Source organism: Betta splendens, chromosome 14, assembly GCF_900634795.4.
Source record: "Betta splendens chromosome 14, fBetSpl5.4, whole genome shotgun sequence".
NCBI classification, from domain to species: Eukaryota; Metazoa; Chordata; class Actinopteri; order Anabantiformes; family Osphronemidae; genus Betta; species Betta splendens.
In genome coordinates, this window is record NC_040894.2 from 11,442,742 (window position 1) to 11,464,555 (window position 21,814).

Consider the following 21,814-nt stretch of genomic DNA (forward strand, 5'->3'; position numbering starts at 1 on the left):
CCTCGGCCCAGATTCTCCCCAGGCTCGTCTCTCTGATTAGACCACGCCACCCCCCAAGGTCACGGAGCGGGGAGTGATCCGCTCCCGTTTCCTGCTGCTGCGGTGACTCGCGGCACATCGCTGGATCACTGTCAGGGGCGGATCACCGGCTCTGCGTCCGTGTCGGCCCCGGTTGGGACCGTGGGCACCTGTGTCAGGGCTCCGAATGAGTGGGGCCCACTCACTGCCGTTCGTCGCCTGGGAGGTCGTTGTGCAATAACGCACGGGGAGAGAGAGCGCGAGAGCGAACGAGAGAGAGAGAGAGAGAGAGAGAGAGAGAGAGAGAGAGAGAGAGAGAGAGAGGAAGCCTTCACAGCATCACTGACAAACTGGTCGCTTAACAGAGACCCCCCCTCCTCCTCGTCCTCCTCCTCCTCCGCGCAAACCTCCATTGCGTGTCCATGTGGACGCTGATCCGCGTGACAGATCGCCGCCTCTAAGCTTGCCCTCGGGTTCAGGGTTCGCCCCTCCTGGCCAGCGCCACTGTGAGATGGGTGGAAGGAGGGGGCGGGAAGGTTAGTTTGAAGAGGGCAGAGCTTTTTTTTTTGCGAGAGGACGCCGTTTTCCCTGTTATTTCACCGCTGGAGAAAAAAAAATCCAAACCCAGCGGGCAATAAGAGCGGAGGGAGAAAGCGTTCGGACCCAGCGTCAGAAGCTCATTAACTCCGAGGAAAGCTCGTCGGGAGCGAGGAGAAGCGGCGGAAACGCAAGCCTTCCTGCAGCGGGTGAGCGTGTGATGTTTTCGTCTTTGACTGCTGCTGATTTGCGCGTGTGTTGACGCGTGTTCGTGTAACGCCACTAGTCGGGTTTCCCCCACATGTCGCCGCGACGTCCGCGGCGGGAAACGGCCGCGGACCGCGCTCGGTCACAGCGCTTTCATTCACGCGCGACAAGCTGCCGCTCGCGGAGCCGCCGCGGCGCCGTTGACGGTTTAACAGGTCTCCGTTCGTGGCGCGAGGATGCGGCGGATGCTGCCGCTCCACGGCACGGCGCGTTCAGGGCGAAGTGTTGCTCTGCGAGCAACAAATGTGTTTGTGTGTGTGTGCGCGCGCGCGTGCAGTTCAGACAGTGAGCGTGAGCGCGTTATCACGAACGCCACACAATGCGACACAACACTTTCCCCTTAATGGCTAATTAAACGGCGGCTGCGCGCCCCACTCATAGGAGTCGCACCTGAACCTTTCAACTCTGTCCTCAGAGGAAAAATACGCTAACGCAACCAGTGACAACACTGTTGAGCCGAGGCTAACTTAACCTTGGAATCACCCCCCCCCCATAGCAGACGGTGTGACAGCCGCCTGCGTCTCCATCCACAAGATCGCACACTGGCGCTGCGCTGCCTGCGTTACATCATTGCGAACTGATAAGTTTACGTGACGCCAAAACTGCCTCGCTCGTGACGACAGGGGCGGGAAAACATGCGCGCGTGGCCACAGTTTATTTCGTTTCCCTGAATAATTTAGTTCTGCTGCGCATGAACCTCGGTCAGCTTCATTAAAAGACACACATCTTTGTTCAAGGCCTCCTCCCCACCGCTGCCACCCCCCCCCCCCCCCCCCAAACACTGACCACGTATGCCGTCAATTACCACCATGTCCAGTTGTTCCTCTAAAATCAAACCCAACTGGCCTGAATAATTGAAACCTTCCAGAAACATCTCGCTGCTTGGAGAAGAGAAGGAGCTACAACACACAAACAGACGCACACTCCGAATCACAGCTGGACTGATGTCTGTTTGTCCATTCGCTGCCCAGAATGAAACAGGGTCACACATGCGGGCAACAAATGGCACCCGTGATCAGCTGGAGCCCCTCACTGAGCATCCATTGGCTCAGAAGCCATTATTATCATGCAGCTGCCATTAGCGGCACCTGTCCAGGCCAGATGCACCGCAACGAGCCTCAATCCATTCCCATGCTCTTCAACCAGGATGCTGGAGATCGTCAGTCAAGGTTAGATGACATCACTCCCCGTGAGGATGAGTCGCTTTGGCTGCAGTCACCACATTTTTTATTTATTTATTTATTTATTTATTTATTTATTTATTCAGATAATCCCGCCTCTGAACATCACATATTCATGCCACATTTTAACTACACCGCATGGGATGCGGTGCACAGTCACCTTCCCGTCTCCCGGGCCTCATAATGCGATGACTCCCTGCTCTCACGAGTGTGACCGCAAGTAAATGACTTCTCTCAGCCAGTTTCTTCGTCTGTTGAGACATAAGGCGCAGGGAGCTCTCGTCCCGGAGAGATCCCGATTCGTTGTCCAGCTGGGAACGTGTCAAGGAGAGCAGATTTTGTTGCGGGATGGGACAGTGTGTTATCTTTTGCGAGACTTACAGACGGATGCGCTGCGCTCCGACGACTTAGTAAACCTGCTGCATGTGAAGTGGCATTATTACTTGATCTGCTGGCAATCGCTGCTCTGTGGATTCTGCATGCGGCTGCGAGGACAGAAGCAGATTGTTGCAGGGATTAGCATTTTTACATTGTTCCTTGAGGCACCCGAGGCATGATGCAGTAAAATAGAAAGTATCTTGAGTGATTCTGAAATAAGGAGGGGGTGGGGTGGGGGGGGGGTCTCCCACAGTGTGAAGGGAAAGCGCTGTCTGTGGTTTTTTTTGTTTTTTTCATTTTTTTGCAGGATGCTCATAAATGAATGTTAATTTTTACAGTCGTCTTCGCGGCGCACAGAGCACGCGCTGCCCCGGAGAGGAGCTCGCCGTGGAGATACCAATATGTAGCGAGAGCCGCCGAAGTGGGGACGGCGCCGGGGCACGAAGCCGCTGGTTGATGATGATAATGATAACGGCTGACAGGACGTAATCACGAGAGGCCTCCAAGTACACCGAGGCCTCGGCCGCGATCACGTCAGCCGTGACAAAGGAGCTTTGAGGGGAAATTCACGGCTCGGGTCCACGGGGGGGCAGGGATGATGATGATGATGATGATGATGATGATGATGATGATGGTGATGGTGATGAGAGGAACAAAGCAGGGCAACCAAACTTCATTTGTTGGACCAAGTGAAGTAATTGGATCGGTCCACGTGCTGCTGGTTTGTGATCCTTCCTGTGACTGTCATTTCTGTCCATCTGCTGTTTGTTATGTAAAAACAGGGAGTAAAACCCTCGTGCAAGAACTGCATAACACATTTGATCATACTATGAGCGGAGCAAATCATCCACTATTGTCGGATGAGACGCTGTGGCGCTCGCGCTGCACTTGTGCAGCTCTCCAGTTCAAACCGTTGTCGTCAGATGATCAGCAAGTTAAACACGAGTCAAAATCTGTGTTTGCCTGAGAAGGATAATCATAAAAATACAGGACAGGAGCTTTTATTTCGTGGCAGCTTGTCTCCAAAGGAACGATCATCCCTTCAAAGCTGATGCTGTTAAGATACACTGCCTCCACAGATGTTCACCTTTTGTTCCCCATCCTCTGTTTGTGGCAGACACTAAAGGAAGAAACTGCTGCTCTAAAAACAAGGAATGCATAAAAAAAACCCTTCAATTCAAATGAACCGAAGGAAATACAGTGCCGCTTTGCTCTGCTCTATTTTCATCCACTGTCCTAAACCATATATGTCTGTCAGCGTTTACCGCGACCTTTAAGGCTGACAGTCGGAATCTCTCAAATGTCAGAATCTTCCAGCAGCTTAATGCTTTATTATCAGCAGCGGCTGTGATGCAGAGGCAGAATATCTGCAGGCCCTTAGAACATCTGTTATTGTCTTCAACCCATTCATGAGCTGAAACCAAGGCAGATGAATGCAGCATCTAAAAGTGAAGAGCCTTTTTGTAACGTTTCAGTCAGGTGTTCATTTCATCAAGTGACTCTTTCAAAGGCATTGAAGCATTTAACAAATGGATCTTGGAGTGAAGGCGGCAGACGAGTGAGAGTTATTGTTTAGTCGGCAGATTTTGTTCCCGGCTTGAGAAACATCGCTTGAAGGTTATTGTCAAAGACAGAAGGTGCAAATTGTGCGAGTGGAGGTGCGTGGAATGAATTGCAGTCAAGCCCGCAGAAGGAGGGGCAACGCAGATCTTGTGCTTTTGGAGGCCGCAGGCTCGGAAAGAGACAATTAAAGCTTCGCATGGTTGCGTAACCCGCGTACGTAGACGCTGACCTGACGACGCGGCGGCGGCTACAAACCAATAGTTTCTGAGACGTTGGCAGTAGAGAGACGGTTTTTGTAATGGACTGTCACAACATGAATAATGATTCATTTTACGGCTCCGGCAGGAAATAGTTCAAGAGGCAGAATTTATTTTTCTTGGGGGAAAAAAAGATTCATAACGTATAAATGACTAGCCAGCAGAGTCGCTCCTGAGAGCACGTCTGCTCCCACCACAGTGAAAAACCACTCAGCCTGAGCAAGTAAGAGCCAAATCTGTGATAGTGAACCGATGATCAACAAAACCCAGTCCATGTGCACAGATGAGCCCAGATGTTTTCTGTGACACTGACTCTGAAAGCCAATCTGACTCTGATTTCAGGTTTTTATATGTGGAGATTCAGCCCATTCTTTCCATTTTGTAATGAAACAAGTTCGGCAATTTGACGATGTTACCTTGAGCTTTAGGGAAATCATGGCAGCCATTCTGTGTCCAAGCTATTAATCAAGGAAATGACCATTAAAATCTGTTTGTTGTAGCTTCAGCGGACGACCAACAGATATTTCATGCTCCGCTGGAGGTTCACAGCTGGAGTCGCGTTTGAAAGTCTTCATCCAGTAAGACTATTTGCATCAGCTGCCTTTATTAGTCAAATCACCATTGAGGCCAGGGTTTTCACTGGCCTCCCTTACGCCTCAGCCTACTCCTTATTGCTTCAGTGTCGCCCAGACAACAGCGTGGACCAATTTCTTCCAGAGAGATTATTTTACATCACCATTGCATTACTTTTCTTCCAATAGAGCTGTAGGTGTGATGATAGCTGTTGAAATCTATCTTTTCGGGCGCACAAGTGGATGTTACAGTTTGCATCACAGCGCGGATTCTTCCTTCCAAGAACAATAAACCTAAGATTACCGGCGTTCGTCACGTAAAATCTGTTGGTCGAGGTTATAAGGAGGGAGGCGTGAGGATAAAAAATGCAAACTTCAGCCAAGATCAGACAAGAAGGCAGCAGAGATGCAAGAAGAATACGCATCAAACATGATAATGAGCCTCTATTTGCAATGCTTCGATGTTGGACGCTCGCTCGTGAGCCCAACAGCAATAGCATCAGCCCCTTTAATGTTTCGCCTCCCCTCTCCGGAGGCTCCGGCGCATGGATTTCTCTCTAGTCGAAAAGAATCGCAAGTCCAGAAACAAGCTACGGCTGAGAGTCGTCCAAAGACCAGAAAACATTAGCAGCTGTGAGAAATCGATGCCGTAACAGCGAGAAATGAGTCGGGGCTAAAGTCAAGACGATCGTGATCCTTTCCGTCCACCTTAAAAGCTTCACTGCAGCGATTTCAGACACGTCGCAGGTATTGACGTACACGGCGGACGTTCTGAGCACTTAAGATGCTATAAAGTTATCATTTATAAATCATGTTTTGATCTCAACTATAAAATATTCAGAACTAACGGAGAGACAATAATGGGGCTAACGTAGATTTCCCAAATATTCAGACCCAACCAGCAGTTTTATGAGGAAACACTAGTGTTTTACTGTGTTTAATAGACAATAGAAGGACATCACGGGCTCAATAGGGCTCAAAATATCATTATTGTCTCATTTCAGCTGATTGGTACCTGCCGGCAGTAGAGCCTTTATTGAGTCATACAGCATCCTGCAGCCATGAGCTGCAGTTTTCCCAACGCACCACAAAAGCCTTCGCAGCAGCGGAGGGAAATACCTATGAATACTGATTTAATCCTTAGGTAATCCTGAAACTGGAGCCATGCACTACAAAGACTTGCTCATGAGCTCAAATGAACTGAAATGTGTTCCGCTAACGAGTTATTTCTGTCAGCATCGGCAGTGTGGGTTCATCCTCCTGCAGTGGAGTCTGCCTTCGAACCCAGTCTGTGACTGCTGTTCGCAGCTTGCAAAGAGCCCCCCCATAAAGCAGGAAGCCGGGCACTTTTTCGCAATCAGCTGGGATGTCACCCCGGTGTCACCGAGCCGGACAGTCAGACCTTGGTTTGACGCATATCCATGAATATCATGAGCAGCCGAAGGGGGACAGCCCTGTCGGACTGGCGACATCCACCTTGAGCGAGTTTGACTTCATGCCAAGAATGTGAACAGAGTCCTCTGTGAGGACGGGCCGGCTCTGTCCCCCTGTAAAACCTGGGAGGAGGGCGGGGCCGTAATTCAATGACGGCACATCATCTGGTTGTCGTACACGACTCCGCGGTGCTCGGTGATGTGGGGCAGCCTTCAGCCGTTCCTCCCAGGGTCACTTTCCAGCTGCTGCCCACATCTGTGCGGCTGTTTTATGGCACGTTGGCATTAAATGCTGCAAGTTTTATGACTCAACTAGTTGTTTACGGTCCTTTTTGTGTCAAGATGCCAAGTTTTAGACACGTTCGCTATAAGTAGTTTGGCCTCATATAAGTCCAGGGCTAATTCAAATCCTCTCTGTCTTATTACAACTTGTTCCTGCATCATGTGGTCGTCACAAAGGTGCAAAATGCACTTAGAGTGAACTAAGGCGACCCAGTGCTCTGTGTTCAGTTTTGTGTGTCGAGTAACGGCCGAGGTTTTCAAGAAGTAAGTTCACCAGTTTTCAATTATAGATGAGAATACGAAATGAAAAAAAAACAAAAAACAGCCGAAGCCTGAAGCCTGGGTGAATTATTACTATTGTTGAGGATTGATCTTACAAAAAAGCAATACAATAAATGGTACACAGAGGACACAGTCATTAATATCCAAGTGTCAATGGTGATATTAACCAATAATCAATTCATTAGTCAAATGATAAACCCATAAATAACGTCTTAACTGGTCCCGTCATTGAGCCTGCTGGTTGACTGGTGATGGGTCCTGTGTGTTTGATGGGTCTTCCTTCTTTCCTGCAGCTTCTTGAGACACTGGTGACGTCACCACGTGCTGCTTAACATTCATTTCTCCGTTCACACGCTTCATTTACAAGGATTTCGTATTCGCTATAAACAGAGGCCGCTGTGTATTTTAAGACCAGCCTGTGATCGAACGGTTTTATTATCTGCTGTATCAGTGCAGCCAAAACAAATGAAAGTTACCTTGAATTTTAGAGTAAAACTGCACTTAGAGGTGATTTGAGCATAAATCAAGACAAGAGGCACAACATAAACCCACAGTAATAACTAGATTTCTTAAAGGTCATTTAATCAGTTACTTTTAATTAAGACTATATTTTCTAATATAAAGAATGTTAGAAGAAAGTGACTGTAAAGATTAACTTGGGTCATTATTCATGATGATCGATCATAAAATAACACAGTGAGAACTCTTTCTGCTTGTAAGTGCTTCGCGTCTGTCACTCGGCATAATGTGGCTTCAAGCCGCTCTCGTGAGGCAGCGGAGCTGCTCGTTCAATTCCAAGTCGATGAGCAAGTTCCCAAAAAAGCAGCCTTTTTAAACGCGTTTGTCACTCGTGCTACAAATCTATTGTTGGGGTTGAAGATGCTGCAGACGGGTGCCACACTGTGAGATGGCGCTGCCGCTGGTGTGAGGACGAGTGAAGCAGCTTTAATCAGTGGGAATTATCTCCTCTGCAGATGTTTGCAGATGTCATAGTCACACGCTGAATGCCCGTCGTAATAACAGGCTCTGTTCTCGTTCGGCGGCGCGTTGCGTGTCACGTTCGGCATCAATCACGCCGTCATGTATGTGCGTGCGAGGCCCCGGTCGAGCTTCGTAGCAGGAGAAGGAGCTGTGAAGCGAGCGTCCGCACGGCTGGAGTAATGGAGCTTATCAGCCCCATAATCAATCTGTGCTTGGAACAGAGGTCCACGAGCGGCACTTAACTGGGTTTCGCTCGCCGCCAGCTGCATCCAGTCACACTTGTGGTGTTTAGCGCTTCCACTTCCACGACTTGCTGCGTGATGCCCGTCACAGACACTCGTTCACGCTGGGAGCTCACATTCTTGTTGTGCGCTACGCTCGGCGCCGTGCGCTACGTGAGAGCGGGCAGCCATAGGTGCAGTCGCGCCCGCCAGAGGCGCCTTCACAGCTGCCATCATTCACACTAAGTGGGATCCTACAGGCCCAGACAAAAAGCCCGGTAAACAGCTCCTCCTCGGAGACGCGGAGCAGAACCCAGGACTGATCACAGCCACAGTCGCCTCATTCCACCGGAGTGAGAGAGAGCTGATTATCAGCACACACACACACACCCTGTAGACAGTGAGCAATAGTGGACAATGTGTGAATTAGTCTATGTACAGTACATGTATTGTTGTGCTGTGCAACAGCATCAATGGGTGCAACTCGAGGACGTCACCTATTGATCTGTGGCCTGTAATAAGAAGCTGCCATGTCTCTGGATTTGTGCGATTCACATTTGCTGTGTAAGGACTTTATTCATGCACCGTATCAGCTTTTTAGATAAAATTAAATATTGAGGGACTTTCAGAGCAGAGCACCATCACTTAACATGCCTCTGTGTCATAGTGGAACATGATTGGTCAACTCCTGCCCGTGGCACACAGGCCTCCATATCTGCTGGAATACGGAAGAAGGTTAAATACGTTGCAATATAGATGACTATTAATAATGCAAACAAATGAAAGTCTTCCTTCGAAATGGACATTTAGAATCCTAAGTGTCTGTGCAGCAGTAAAGCATCCACCACTCTGAGATTTGAAAGCAATTCTGTAAAAATTAAAAAATTGAACTTATTAAACTGTTGAAATCAGTCTGGCTGTGGCATCTGAGTGGTGTCAGATGAAATTTAGCTCCAAGGGCTGCATTCATCATATGGCTGGAGCTTCTATCTAATGGGTGTGACTTGGGCAGCCTTGGGTCTGCAGTAAATCCTGCAGCAGTTCAGAGAAGAAAACAAGAATATATTTATATATACTTATACTTTATGGCCACAGTAAGTGGCGAAGACAAAAAGACGAGCCCTCGGGGCTTCGTGGAGCCTGGAGGTGAAGCCTGTTGGGCTCCGGTGCCTGTTGGCATGCCTGTCACCTCGCTGAGACCTCTCCTTCCCATTACACTCAGGCTATATAGCTGTCATTCATGTTACTTATGATTCCCAGCCACATTCCAGCCGGCCGCCCATCAATGCTTTGCCTGTTAGTGTGATCGATAGGCAGTGATCAGGCCACCTGAGAGACTCTCTCTGAAGGTGGGTGGATTCAGGCGGCAGCACATCAAGATCCACTCGGCTCAAACAAACGGGATGTGTTGTGTCGCTCCCATATGCATGTTCCGAATTGATTTCTTAATGTACAGCGCAGGCCGAACTATGTCAGCATTTATCCTGAGCTATACATCAATATTTGATTGACCCATGACCTGAAGGAAGGAGGTCCAACTTTGCTGACTCAGCTAAATGATTAATCTCTCCTGCGCCGGAGCTTCACTCTAACTTTGGGCCCCCGTCAGGATCGGACGCTGCAGTCGCGGTGAAGATGATGATGCTGGGAAATTTGAAGAAGTCACAGGGTGAGGAGAAAGCAATGTCAGTTGACCCTAGTGGAGCAACCAGCAATCCGTCCCAACGACAACGCTGCTAGAAGGGATGAACCCTGTGTAAGAGAAGAAGGGACGGGGGATAAATGAAGCGCTCCTGCACCGACCGTCTTTGTTTCAGTCAGACTTGAACATTTGATTGACGGCAGCCGCACGGAAGTCCCAGAGGAGAAGAAAAAGCCCGTCTCTTGTTCTTTCACTGGAGTGTCTTTAATATGAGCGAATCCACAAAACTCAGAGGACCAGATTGAGTTAGACAAATGTTTGCCCTGTGCCCCCTTCTTGTTTCCCACCCGTCCCCTCTGATGACTAAGTATTGCTACCTGCCAATCTAAGGGGCCCGTGCTCTGAAATATGCATGTCTGCTGCCTCCTCGGACCGCTCGTGTGACCCAGAAAGCTGCGCTTGAAGTGGGGGGTGGACGGGGTTAACGGAGCCCCCATTAAATCCTAGCGGCGATGAGTTCTCATCGCTGTGCCGCTGGTGCCAGACATCGAGCAGGTTTTATTGGTAACGACCTAATGATTTCATTACAGTATTTACTGCTTTCCTCTTGGACAGGGACCAGCCGGGGCCTGGATGCCTTTCAGCATCTCACCACCTAGCCGCGACGTCTGACGACTGACGGTGAATGAGCGATTTGTTAGAACAAGGCTGCGATTTGAGCAGAACCTGAAAACCCCGATGTGGCACAAAGCTTGGCTCATTAACGAAACCAGACAGTGTGAATGTTTAAACAGCCGAGCGCCTGTTGCTTCTGGGCTCATCTTGTTAGCAATAATACTTTATTGGATCCTAGCATAAAATATAGAGGTGAACAGGGATGTAATGCTGCTCTACCAATGATCCCTTTTCATAGTTTATCTTCTGGATTGAAGCCAGTGTGTGTTTTCAACAGACGCCTGATCTGGGGTCTGATCTGGATTCCTCCGTCTTCATCCCCCGTCTCCTCCACTGGCGCCTTATCGAACGCCCGCCGCTGCCGCATGCGCCGCATTCGTATTCCGCCGACATCCACATAGCGGTACCGCAGGTTGCGGCGCCGATCGCGCACGAGCGGGGCGGTGTCAGCGTCGCTGCGGAGTAATGGGCTAAACATGTGCGTCAACGCAGTCAGCCAGAGAGAAGCAGCACTTTAGAACGGCCGCCTGTTCTCCAGTCATTATGCCGCTGCTCGCGGATAACTCAATCACTGTCATATAAAGCTTTCAACAGCCCGGTTCTTAGCGCCGACTTGAAATATAGGAGGCTTAGCTTTCTCTTCTGAATCACCATGGAGCTAATTTAAACACCGTTCTCAGCGGAGAGATGAGCAGTTTATGCCAGGCGCCCGTTGCGTGATTTAAATTCATGTATTCTGTATGTCGTACGTTGTGTGCGGTCGATACAGGTCTGGCTTTAAAGGCCCATCGTCCCAATCAGACCCCACTGTAACTCCTCCGGTTCCTTGCGGGTCTCCGGTGCGGTTCCCTCCTCCTAACGGGAGAGGACTTTGTTCCAGTTCTGCTCATAATCCACTGAGGCAACGCAGACGCCACCGTCACAGGCTGAACGGAGATATTAATTTAGCCTCCGTGTGGGGCCGCGCTCCGCTGGCCGCGTAATGCTGCCGGCTTTGACGGAATCTCGTCTGGTTAAGCCGCGTACAAATGTTCTGTTTGACGCCGATTTCGCCGCTTGGAGTTTATTTGTGCCGATCTTCTGAGATGAGATTTTTTTTTTTTTTTTTGAGATGCTGAGATAATGATGAACATACAGTATCTGGAGTTCATTATTAGGAGTTCATCACCCGCAGCAAACGGGGCGCTAAGTTAAAATGGCACAAAAGAAAATCCACGACTCAAACACTTCAGTGCGTGAGAAAGGAATTTTGCACAGGATCCTTTGTGAGCAGCACGGTCGCATTTGATCCCCTGGGACATCAGGCACATGAATTTATATTTTCTTCAACTATTCTTTCTTCCGATCCGCTCGCTTTTTGTATTTCTGCCGTCGAGCCCAGCTGATGACGTTTTTTGCCGTTTGCTGAAACGCTGTCCGTGTTGGCGGTGACACGCCAGGACGGCCGGCCCCGTTGAGGCGTTGAGCCGTGAGCCGAGTAACGAGGCCTGAGGTGAAACGCTGTGCACAGGTGGCGCGTGTCACAGGCGCTATTGCTCTTCACCGCGAAGCCCTGATGAACTCTGGCAGGTTTCACCCATTAGGAAGTGGCCCTGTCCCCGGCTAAACAGCTGCTTTCCAGCTTTTTAATCACGGGGGGGGGGGTCGTGTGTGCAGATGTGGAGCAGTTTAGTGCTCCGTGGCTCTAATTGTAAAAGTCACACTGATTTACATGATTATTCTATTTATCTGATTAAATCTCTTCCTTCCAGCAGCATAATGAATGTTATTGCAGGGACAATTGGCCTGTTACAGCACATTTATAATCACGGGTGATATCACTGGGAACATTTATCAGAGGTATTTTCTCAGTCACACTCTTTTTGTTGTTTATTCTAAGAATAACTGATTGCGACCTGTCGGTTATTAATGTTAAATACCCCGTGAATATTGCCCCGGCCTGGGTCTGTATTGTATACTCTGCAGATTTAGCGAATGCATTTCAAATATTGTACTTCGGGCCGTATCTGTGGAGAATCGCTCAGCTGGGCTCCGTGTGCACAGACCAGTAAGCATTATGGATCTCTCCCATTTGCAGCCTGACAGGTGAGCGCTGTTGACGGCTTATAGGAATATTGAACCCGGGCGTGCGCCAAATCAGCTTTATTCAGACACAGAGGGGGCCGTTAGGTTCATCTGGTGGGGAAGAAGGAGGGAAAACAGGCTGAATCTCTGCACCTGAGTGCTTACAGGAATCTGCACTTCCCGTATTGTTTCCCGTCGTGTCTCCGGTCTGCTTTTCGCGGCCTCGACGACCGATTGTGCGTCGCCGTCGCCGTCGCACCCGCCCGTCGGCCGCGGTTTACGTTCACTTTGAGAAAATGGGTCGATCTGCGTTTGAACATCAAAACGCGCTTGTTTAAGAGCTTGCGACAGTGTTTCGCTTTCAACTACTTTGGCCTCGTTTCGAGAAAACCAGATTTCTGCTATTCCCTCTCTACTGTCATGTAAATTTACGCATGCAGCATGAAAGGTCTAAATCTGTCGGTGTAAAAATAACTCCATCTGCCATGTTTTTTTATTAATTTCTTTATGCTAATAAACGACAGCAGTGCATTTTAGGGGTGTCATGCTGTTTAGCGCCTCTGTAAACTCAAGCTAGTCAGAGAATTACTACCTCCTCCGCCAAGTTTAGCTCCAAATATTAAAAACATTTATCTATTCACTCCTGAAATATGCTTATCTTTCAATAAACTGGACCATCCCAGCTTTATTTTCCGGCTCTATAGTTTCCTTTCAGCGCCCGTGCACCGTGTGTTTACAGTGAGCATTTGTCAGCCGAGCCTTGGCACAGCAAGATGGAGATGACGGCACAAAACCTATTTCTCTTCCACCTTTAAAAGCAGCTACAGAAGCACCTCGCGTCATAAAGGATTGCGATTGGAGGAACGAAACCCAAACTCCTGACAAATCCTGAGTGGAGAGCATAATCCTGACGGGCCCCGGTGCGTTTCTTCGTTATGCAGCCTAATGATCATAATAACTCACATGCCCACAGTCCCAAAGCGCCAACGCCTCCTCACTCAGTTGCACCTGTGTTCAGGCGTCGGGCATCTGTCGGATGAACCTCCACCGACCATCCATCACCTTTAACTGATTCCAAATGATCATGTCATTAGATCATTATTCACTTTGACAGGTGGCCTGTATTTGTACCAGTTGATCCCATGATTCTATCCATGCTTATCTGACATGAAGAGGGATTTCACACGTGTGAAATACGAAAATACTTAAGCACAAACAAAGCACTTGTTAATCATCTGAAAAATGAGCTCATCCTATTTTGCATTAGCTGAAACAACAACAAACAGCACTAGAATAACCCAGTTTAACCCAGAGTTTTTGTTATTACTTAAAAAAAATAAAACCTTGAACCGCTTACTTTTCAGTACACAAGTCAGTGTTTTCTGAATTAAAGCTCTCTCTCATCTCTCATCTATTGACTCTCATCAATACTTCCAGGCGTGGCGTGGTTGAATAATAGCCCGTGAAGACGACTGGTTCAGCGCGTGACGGTCACATCAACCCAAATGTGACAGGATTCAGGGCTATTTTTAGTTACCAGCCACTTGGATCACGTTGCAGTTGAGCTGCGTCCTGAAGGAAACAACTACCGCAGTGGACGGCGTTCGCTGGCAAATGAGGTCTGCGATTTTAGGAGCTAGTCTATGTCTTTATATCAGGTCAGAAAGCAGCAGATGAAGAAACAAAGACGCGACTAACTAGTACTTGACATTCTCGGAGTTCGACTCCGCCGCCTGTTGTTCTGCAGCACCAGCCGTTCACTCAATCCGTCGTCCAGTCAGATTATTCAGCTCATTTGCATCAAAGCCATTTACAGCCTTTTAATTCTGTCAAATGTGATTGCATTACTCACTGCATATGATGTTTTTTTTTTATTCTCCAGAAAAGAATACACTGACAGCAGAACTCAAAACCAATGTTAGAAGAGCAGGGAATGGTGAGCGCCTCCGGTCCGCCGTCACCTTCGGCGAGCTATTTTTAATTTGGCAACAAAAAGCACCGTGGATGTTTTTTCAGCCTCCCTTCGTATTCTCAGTTTCAAGTACAATCGCGGCCCCGGGGACTGCTAAGACCCTCATTTGCATGACAGGTACTGGTAAAGCGGGTGCAGCGCTGTAGACAGTGGCCGGCAGCCAGTCTTTTAATGTGGGCCCGTCTTTCTCCAGCAGAAAGGATTTGTCAACACGCGCGGGTGCTGTCTGCTGCGCCTTCTGGATGATTTTTCACTGGGGCGCTAATTGGCGACTGCGCTGAGGCAACATAAACGGAATCAACGGAACAGAACCGAGGTTATAGGAAATGAGGCACATGATGGAGTTTACAGACTGACTCAAAATAATTAAGTCTTTGTTTCATTAGTCTTTGGAAATTGAGTTTTGTTTATGGAGCATATTGTTCTCATTTCCTAGCGCTACACACTGTGTGATTACCGTAACCACTGTATGTTCATGCAGTTATTCTCATGAGAGGGGAAGCGAGTGGCCAAGTCCAGACACACATTACAGGCCAAGGAAATGATGGCCCCGACCCCTGAGGGCAAATAAAACCTGTAATAAATAATGACCCGCAATTGATTTGAACAAAAACTTCCAGAGGACAGAACAGAAATGGGGGTTTGAAACCTAGATGACTAATGGAAAGAGAGAAGAGGTGCAACTGCAATTTGCTGTTTTGTGTTCAGCAGCATTTATCAAGCGACGGAAGATGGGTTTAATTTGACTCGGCGCAGCCCGACCGGAGGCGTGACGTCGGTTCAGAGGGAGATGAGGTCTGAAATGAAGAAAAGGGAGCGATTAATCAAATCTGCATTAAGGGCCGTGAAGGCATCCAACCTGTGGGTTCTCACCGATTGCATGGATGGATGGACGCTTTATTTATGGCAGCCGGGACTCAGGTTCTGACAAAGATGTCAGTAAACATCTCCAAGGTTGGATTTATGGCCAGAATAACAGTAGATTGATCCCTGTCCAGATGCCTCTAAGTGCGATTCAATGACTGTGTGAACATGTTTCATATAATATTTAAAATGCTTAAGTACTTGAATAAATCCTCGCTAAATGACATATTCTATAACCTTGATCAGTCTTTAAGTAATGGGCTGAAGCTGAACACTGCCCGGTGCTGCTCATCTGTGCGTTCGGATCAGGAGGAGGCTTTACTTCCCTGACATCACTTCATTGTCGGTGGAGTTTGACCGTTCTGGACTCTCTGAGCGCATTGTCTCCGTCCTGATCCAACCTCTGCTTGCTGCAGCGGTTCTGCAGAGCAGGCTGCTGCCGGCAGCTGTTTAATCTGCGCCGCGAGTCGGCAAACCTTGGGTTTGTTGCCGTTTTAGCAGTCAACAGCTGTTTCATCCGACAGGCGGCGAAGGCGGGAGGCCTGCGCTGAAGGCCACAGGTAGAGTTAATCGGGCCGCGGCCTCAGTTGATCAGATGTAAGGAGTTTTTAAATAATTGGCTGGTAATATCTCCGAGCCTCTCCTCCACTTCTGGAGCCTGACGTAACGTGGCTCTCGGCTGAGTTTAGCTTTCAAATGGCTTCAACCTCGGAGAAATAATCACAGGCTGAGCGTTAATAGTGCAGCTTCTGGCCCGAAGTGTATCTCCACACGCACTCATTTGTTTACTCCCGCTGTAGTGATCAATGCTCTACTGTAACACGGAACACCGATTCCCCCGAGGGAGCGGTTTGATCTCCCCTCCGCGCGGCGATAATAAAAGGAGGCAAAGCAACAATAGAAGCCTTTTGAGCTCAACGCAGCTGCTGCACGTGCGCACGGCGGCGGCCGCGCCGCGCTTATTTACGTCCCCTCCCTCGTCTTCCCGATGGTTTCGAGCCGCCACGCTGATTTCTGAGCACATGTATTTTTAATGAGGGGTCATTTAATCTTTCTGCAGCCTCCTCGCGGTAATTGCCAATAATTACAGTTCCAGAAATGCAGTTGCTATGCGACGTCCAGAGCGCGCGGCTATAAGGAGGAGCGGCGCGGCGCTGTATGATGTGTTTATGCCGCGGCTCTAACAGGTATTAATCTAGCAGCGCCGTCTAATTGTTTTTCAGTGTGTTGCCTAAAATCTTGAGGACTGTGCAAACGCCATTATCTTTAATGACTACCCAGAATCCTGTGGGTGTGAGCACAGACATAAACAAACACAAAGAATATGTGAAGGAAATGTGCTTTATTTTATTTTAGACTCTCTTCTCCTTAAATATTTAATATGTACTTGGTAACTCTGGTAAAACTAAGGTTCACAGTTCTTTAACGACTTCATTTGTGCTTTTGATGATCATACATCTAATACTGTAACATGAACTATTCCATACTGCTGGGCAGCCTGTGGAGACCCTGTTGTTAATGGGGTGAGATGTCGCGTAGACCGTACAGACTGTGACATATCGCTTCTTGTATTTATCTGACTGATTGTGATGAGGAGAGTTTAACATGGAGAGGCCAGATTGCTTTTCTCTGCATGAGGTAAATGCAGCTTAATATCACTCACGGCACCCGCTCACGCCCCGTGGCTGGAACAACGTGATTTCTTTGAAGTCGGGGCGCAGTCGTGATTCCTAAAAAAGGTTTAAAAATCGATCAACGACCTCATGAAAGCCTTAAAAATCCCTCTGGGTGCGTCACGTACTTAGCGTGTTACAAGATAACAGTGATCTGTTACCACTGTTTAATATTTAGTTGTATAGCAGCCTCCTAAGAACTACATTTCCCATGAGCCCTTGCTATTTGATCTATTAAATATCACAGCTCAAAGCTGAAACCTTATCGCTTGAAACCTAATTCTACATACTGTAGATTTTTAGACCTGCAGATTTTTTTAATCAATCATATTTGAGTGGGGGGCGGGTTAATACGACATATATTTATTACTGCTCTGTCCTGATTGAACAGATCTCTCAGGGGAAAACTGATAAACAATAAATGGATAGTGTCAAATAAGATGCAGTCACACTATCAGTTTTACAAATGGGTTTTTTCACAGATTTTAGACATGAGGGCCACTTCAGATTTATGATATGTAGTTAAAACAAGTGACAATTTATTACTATATTCCACAGCTAAATGTTGTTAGAAAATGTCAGTTCATCAGTTTAAGACCAAGCACGATTTCAATCAAATATATGAAACATGACAGTGGCGCTGTAATAGGCAGAGCAGGATGATTTGTTTTTACAATAATTCAATGTCCTGAGTTCATGCTGTCATCTAACGTGGGGTCGTCTCCTCACTCTTTCACAGGGGTCTTCTGTTCAAGCGGACATGGCTGCTCCACTTTGGAGGTCCAAACCACTGGACTTGGGCTTGTGGATCTTCTTCCTGCTTCTTAACTTCCTTCCTCAAGCCAGGTACAGTTTGATCCCCATTCCCTCAGCTGTGGTGGTGCTGGGTCTTTGTATGTTTAGTGTAATGCCTAAATGAACAGACCAGATGTCTACCTCGAACTTTCAGCATTAAATGGTGAAGCAGTTAAAAAGTCCTCAGTTGCGACTTTTCTGAAATCACACCCAAAAAGAACAAACACAAAGTAAGCGTATTCTTCCATGTACACGTGGCCGCTGCTGCTCTCCTCCTGCATCCGTCTGAATTCCACTGACGGCTGAATTCATTTGCATTGTGCAGCACATGACAGCTATGATTTCCTTTTTCCATTCGCAGCATTTTAATTCCTGCATCTTGGGCACATTTTTCATTCGGCGCGTCGGAGTCAGCAAAATAAGAAGCCGCCGCATGTCTCGGAGTCATATAATCACAGTCCTTCCACTGTCACGCCGGCATATTGCTCAGGTTGCCATGTTAGCGTCGTCGATAAGGTTGGATGCCGTGGAGAGAGACACGGAGGAGTGTAAATCACTTTAAGATTTTGCACGCTGGGAAAGGCTCAACGAACGGGAAAGAAAGCATGGCCGGGATGGAAATGAGAAGAGGGTGACAGGGATTAGCCCAGTTTGCTTTGTCATGGTGCCACCTGGCTCTCCCTGCCTATTAAAAGCTCACTGCACTTGTACAGTAATTACATACATTAAATGGTAATGTCTGGCCAGGTTCACCAGGGAGAAGTTCCTGGCTCAAACTGGGAAGAGATCTTTGTCAGTACTGAATGAATCTAGGCCTTATTACACCTGTGCATCAAATTTTGCCACCCGTGCATAATTTATAGATTTGCTTTCGTGGTTTGGATGAGCCCTCGCTCCGTTAAAAGGGGGATTTTATGATTAGCCACTCTGTTAAAATGTTTGTGGAAGAACCTTTTGCTCGTAAATATTTGCTTTTCCCACTTTGGTGACTTGAGCGAGGCTCGACCTCCAAGCTGTCCGAACTGTGGTGTGAAGTGAAACGCTGACTCATCACCCAGCATCATCGGGCGACCTCACAGCAGCACAGGGAGCACCGCCGAGGGCCGTGTGTGTTTATGTACGGCAGCAAAGCATCGGATGAGCACTGAGCACAGCGGCACCGCCTCAGCACGCGGGGGGCCAAACACAGCTACATGAACTGCTGCGTACGAGAAATAGCACAGAAATGGAAATTAGCCGAGTCAGAGATTAGTCCTTTAAATTTTTTTTTTTTTTTTAGTAAACTAAAAACATTAAGTCATAAAATCGTTTTTGAAGAAGGGATGTTGCTGGAAAAAGCCAGCTCTGTGTGTCAGGAGGAATATTTCATGATGCTGCAGGCTCATGTAGATGTTTGATAATTACCTCCCGGCTCCGCTGTCTGCCTGTAGCACGTCTCATCTACAGTGTAGATCGATTTGCGTGAAAGCTTAAATTCACACAAGGCGAAAAACCATCAAAACTTCAGATTCTCCTCATAAATGATAGATGATGAAGAATTACTTAAATGTTTAGCTTGGGACTAAAGATTGAAGACATAATTATTGGCATTAGCATTCAAGATGTTCCTAATGAACGGGGTAAAATTATGAGATGTGATGAGAGCTGAAGGTTAATAATGGGAATGTACCAAGTCTTGACATATTCCGAACAGAAAATTGTTATCACCTAATCTCCAGCAGGGCCCGGGCACTGCAAGTCATTACGCGTGGACCTAATGGAGCACGTGACAAGGATTTTCACAGATGTTAATCGTTCTGCAATTACTCTAGACATGATGTAGCGCAGATGTAAAGTCCTAACGGCAGCCTTTACTTAGAAGCAGCCTAGCTGCTGCAAATGAGTCGCCGCGCTCATTTAGGGAGCGACGTAAAGCATCAAAGGTGAAGTGGTTGAAACTTAGCGGGCACAACGACGTGCACACGCTCCGGCGTTATCTCTGAAGCAGCAGAGCGGCTTCCCTCTAAGAGCTGCCACCTCTGAGATGCCCACCGATGCTATCAGCCCACTCCAAATCAGCTTTACACCAGTTAAGACCGGAGACTTTCCTAATGGATTAAGGTGTAACAGCTAAATCCTCTATATCAGGCTTTGTCACTCTGAGCATCAGCAGATTTCCTTATTTCCCCCATGCATTGACAAAACGGGACGTGATTAAGCAATTATTCCCTCCAATCCCTGTCTACATGTGAATGAGGAGCCTGTGGTTATTTCCCTTTCATTCCTCTCCGATTCCTCGACCTCGTCTGCAGCCGACGCCTGACAAATGTGACCAGTCAAACCGCGTGGTTGTCTGTTTTGTTCGTCCGGTGCCAAGCGTTGGCCCTAATGTGGCACATAATCAATAGCAATAAGCAAGGCGGCGCTATATGTACAGTCTGCTTATGGATCGGCTCTCGGGTCGCCCAGGCCTGAGCTTCTTTCTCACCCCGTTTCACATGAATTATTCATGGCGTGGCAGCGGCGGGCGGCACTTTGAGATGTGACCTGGTCAACAGATAGCGTTTCAGCGGCGCTGACCTGTCACGCGTGAAGCCAAGGGTAATGTATTCACGGGTGAACCACTTTGCTGATTGAACAACCGGGCAAATGACAAGAAAAGGCTGTAACTACCAGGTCCTGTTTAAGTGGGAGATTCATCAGCAGCAATGCAGATAATAAGTCCGGTGGGTCCAAATGGAGCCGCACCGTCAGGGTCACCGGCTCGACCTTTGCAGAGGTTTTCGCGGCCAGATAATTGATTTAGATATAAAGGTGAAGGCCAGGTTTGTTTAACTTGTTTGCTGTGTGGACTGTGGAGCATCTCAGCTGTTGAGTTTGTGTGAAGTGAAGATCAGAAGAGCCGTGACCCGCAGGAGGAGCTGCTGTACTGTATGGCTAGCAGCAGCAGCAGTGGTGTGAAACCAGTGTCCTTCCCCCAGCTCACATTCTTTAAAGGTGTGATTGATCCAGGGCCTCATCACTTTTGATGTTCAGTCAATGCACCATTGACACAGGGAGCATCTGGCCAATGATTTCCACAGCTACTAATTAGTGCACATCTCCAGCAGGCATGAATCAACCCAACAGAATGTACTGTTTTTAGCATAGCTTGAGTATTATCTGACATTTATTTGACACATTATTGAAACTTTAAAGTTGTTCAGTGAAGGATTGTATATAAATAACTCCAGGATTCACGTGAGCTTCTCCCACCTGTTCCTAAATGGACTTTGGTCCAAACAACTGCTGTCTTTCTCCAGATAATGTAGAAAAAACATGGAGAGTAGCTTCAAGTCTGCTGTGTGCTCAAAACATTTCACTGCGTGCAACCAGCTGCTCACTTCAAGCTTGATCACTTTAACTATAGGAAACATGGGAACCAGTTTTACAGCTACACCACAATAGTGTAAAATGAATTGTAACGAATCTCCTCCCTGTGCTTTTGTAAACTATGTCCACAGACCAATGTATTAATGGAATTCACATGTGGCTTGTGATAACGCCAGCTTTCACCATGTGGCTCAAAGTTAGCCAACAGAAGGTCAAGTCTTTGCCGGAAGGCTTTACATATATGAACGATATTTTAATAAATGAACTCAAGACGGTGTGATCTGACAATAGTAAAAAAGCAAACATTCCTCCAGGCGCTCAGGTGGCGTCTGCCAGTGACACTGAAGAACCTGAACGTAGCAGATGGTTGGAAATCCTGCATCACAAGCCAGCGTGTATTCAGTTGTATCTGTTGTTTAAAAATGAAACACGTGAAAAAGTATAAAAGTAATACAAGCTCACTTAAAATGTTTACGCATTCTACTGTATTATATTTTTACTGCCCCATTGTCGCAGCATGTGATAGCAAAGAAAGTCCCAAACACATCGCTGGACAGGAGCTCTGGGGCCTGTGTGTTGTCTTATAGTGTTGGTTGAGGTCCAGTAATTACCTATGGGTCCCACAGTACTTAAAATGGCTTCTTATGCCAAGCTGGCAGCGGGAATACTGTCCAGTCACTTAATAGTGCTGTTAATATACACTCAGCTCCAATCTAGGGATGCGTCACTGTATATGTTGAATATGTGCGATGCGAAGCCAAACACTGGAAACTCCTAAAAGCTCATCTACATTTGATGAGAGTAAG

At 47.6% G+C, this 21,814-nt stretch overlaps 1 protein-coding gene across 2 annotated transcripts in view; it reads left to right on the forward strand.

Annotated features, from left to right (window-relative positions):
• Window positions 1–340: 340 nt before the first annotated feature.
• gabra3 (gamma-aminobutyric acid type A receptor subunit alpha3) overlaps window positions 341–21,814 on the forward strand; it is a 53,640-nt gene continuing 32,166 nt past the window's right edge. Inside the window, exons 1-2 of one of the 2 annotated variants that reach the window (XM_029173318.3) lie at window positions 341–764; window positions 17,602–17,708. In XM_029173318.3, the coding sequence (XP_029029151.1) occupies window positions 17,623–17,708 (86 nt within the window). In that variant the 5' untranslated portion in view covers window positions 341–764; window positions 17,602–17,622. The remainder of the gene's footprint in view (window positions 765–17,601; window positions 17,709–21,814) is intronic. The other variant, XM_029173317.3, reaches the window with a different exon arrangement.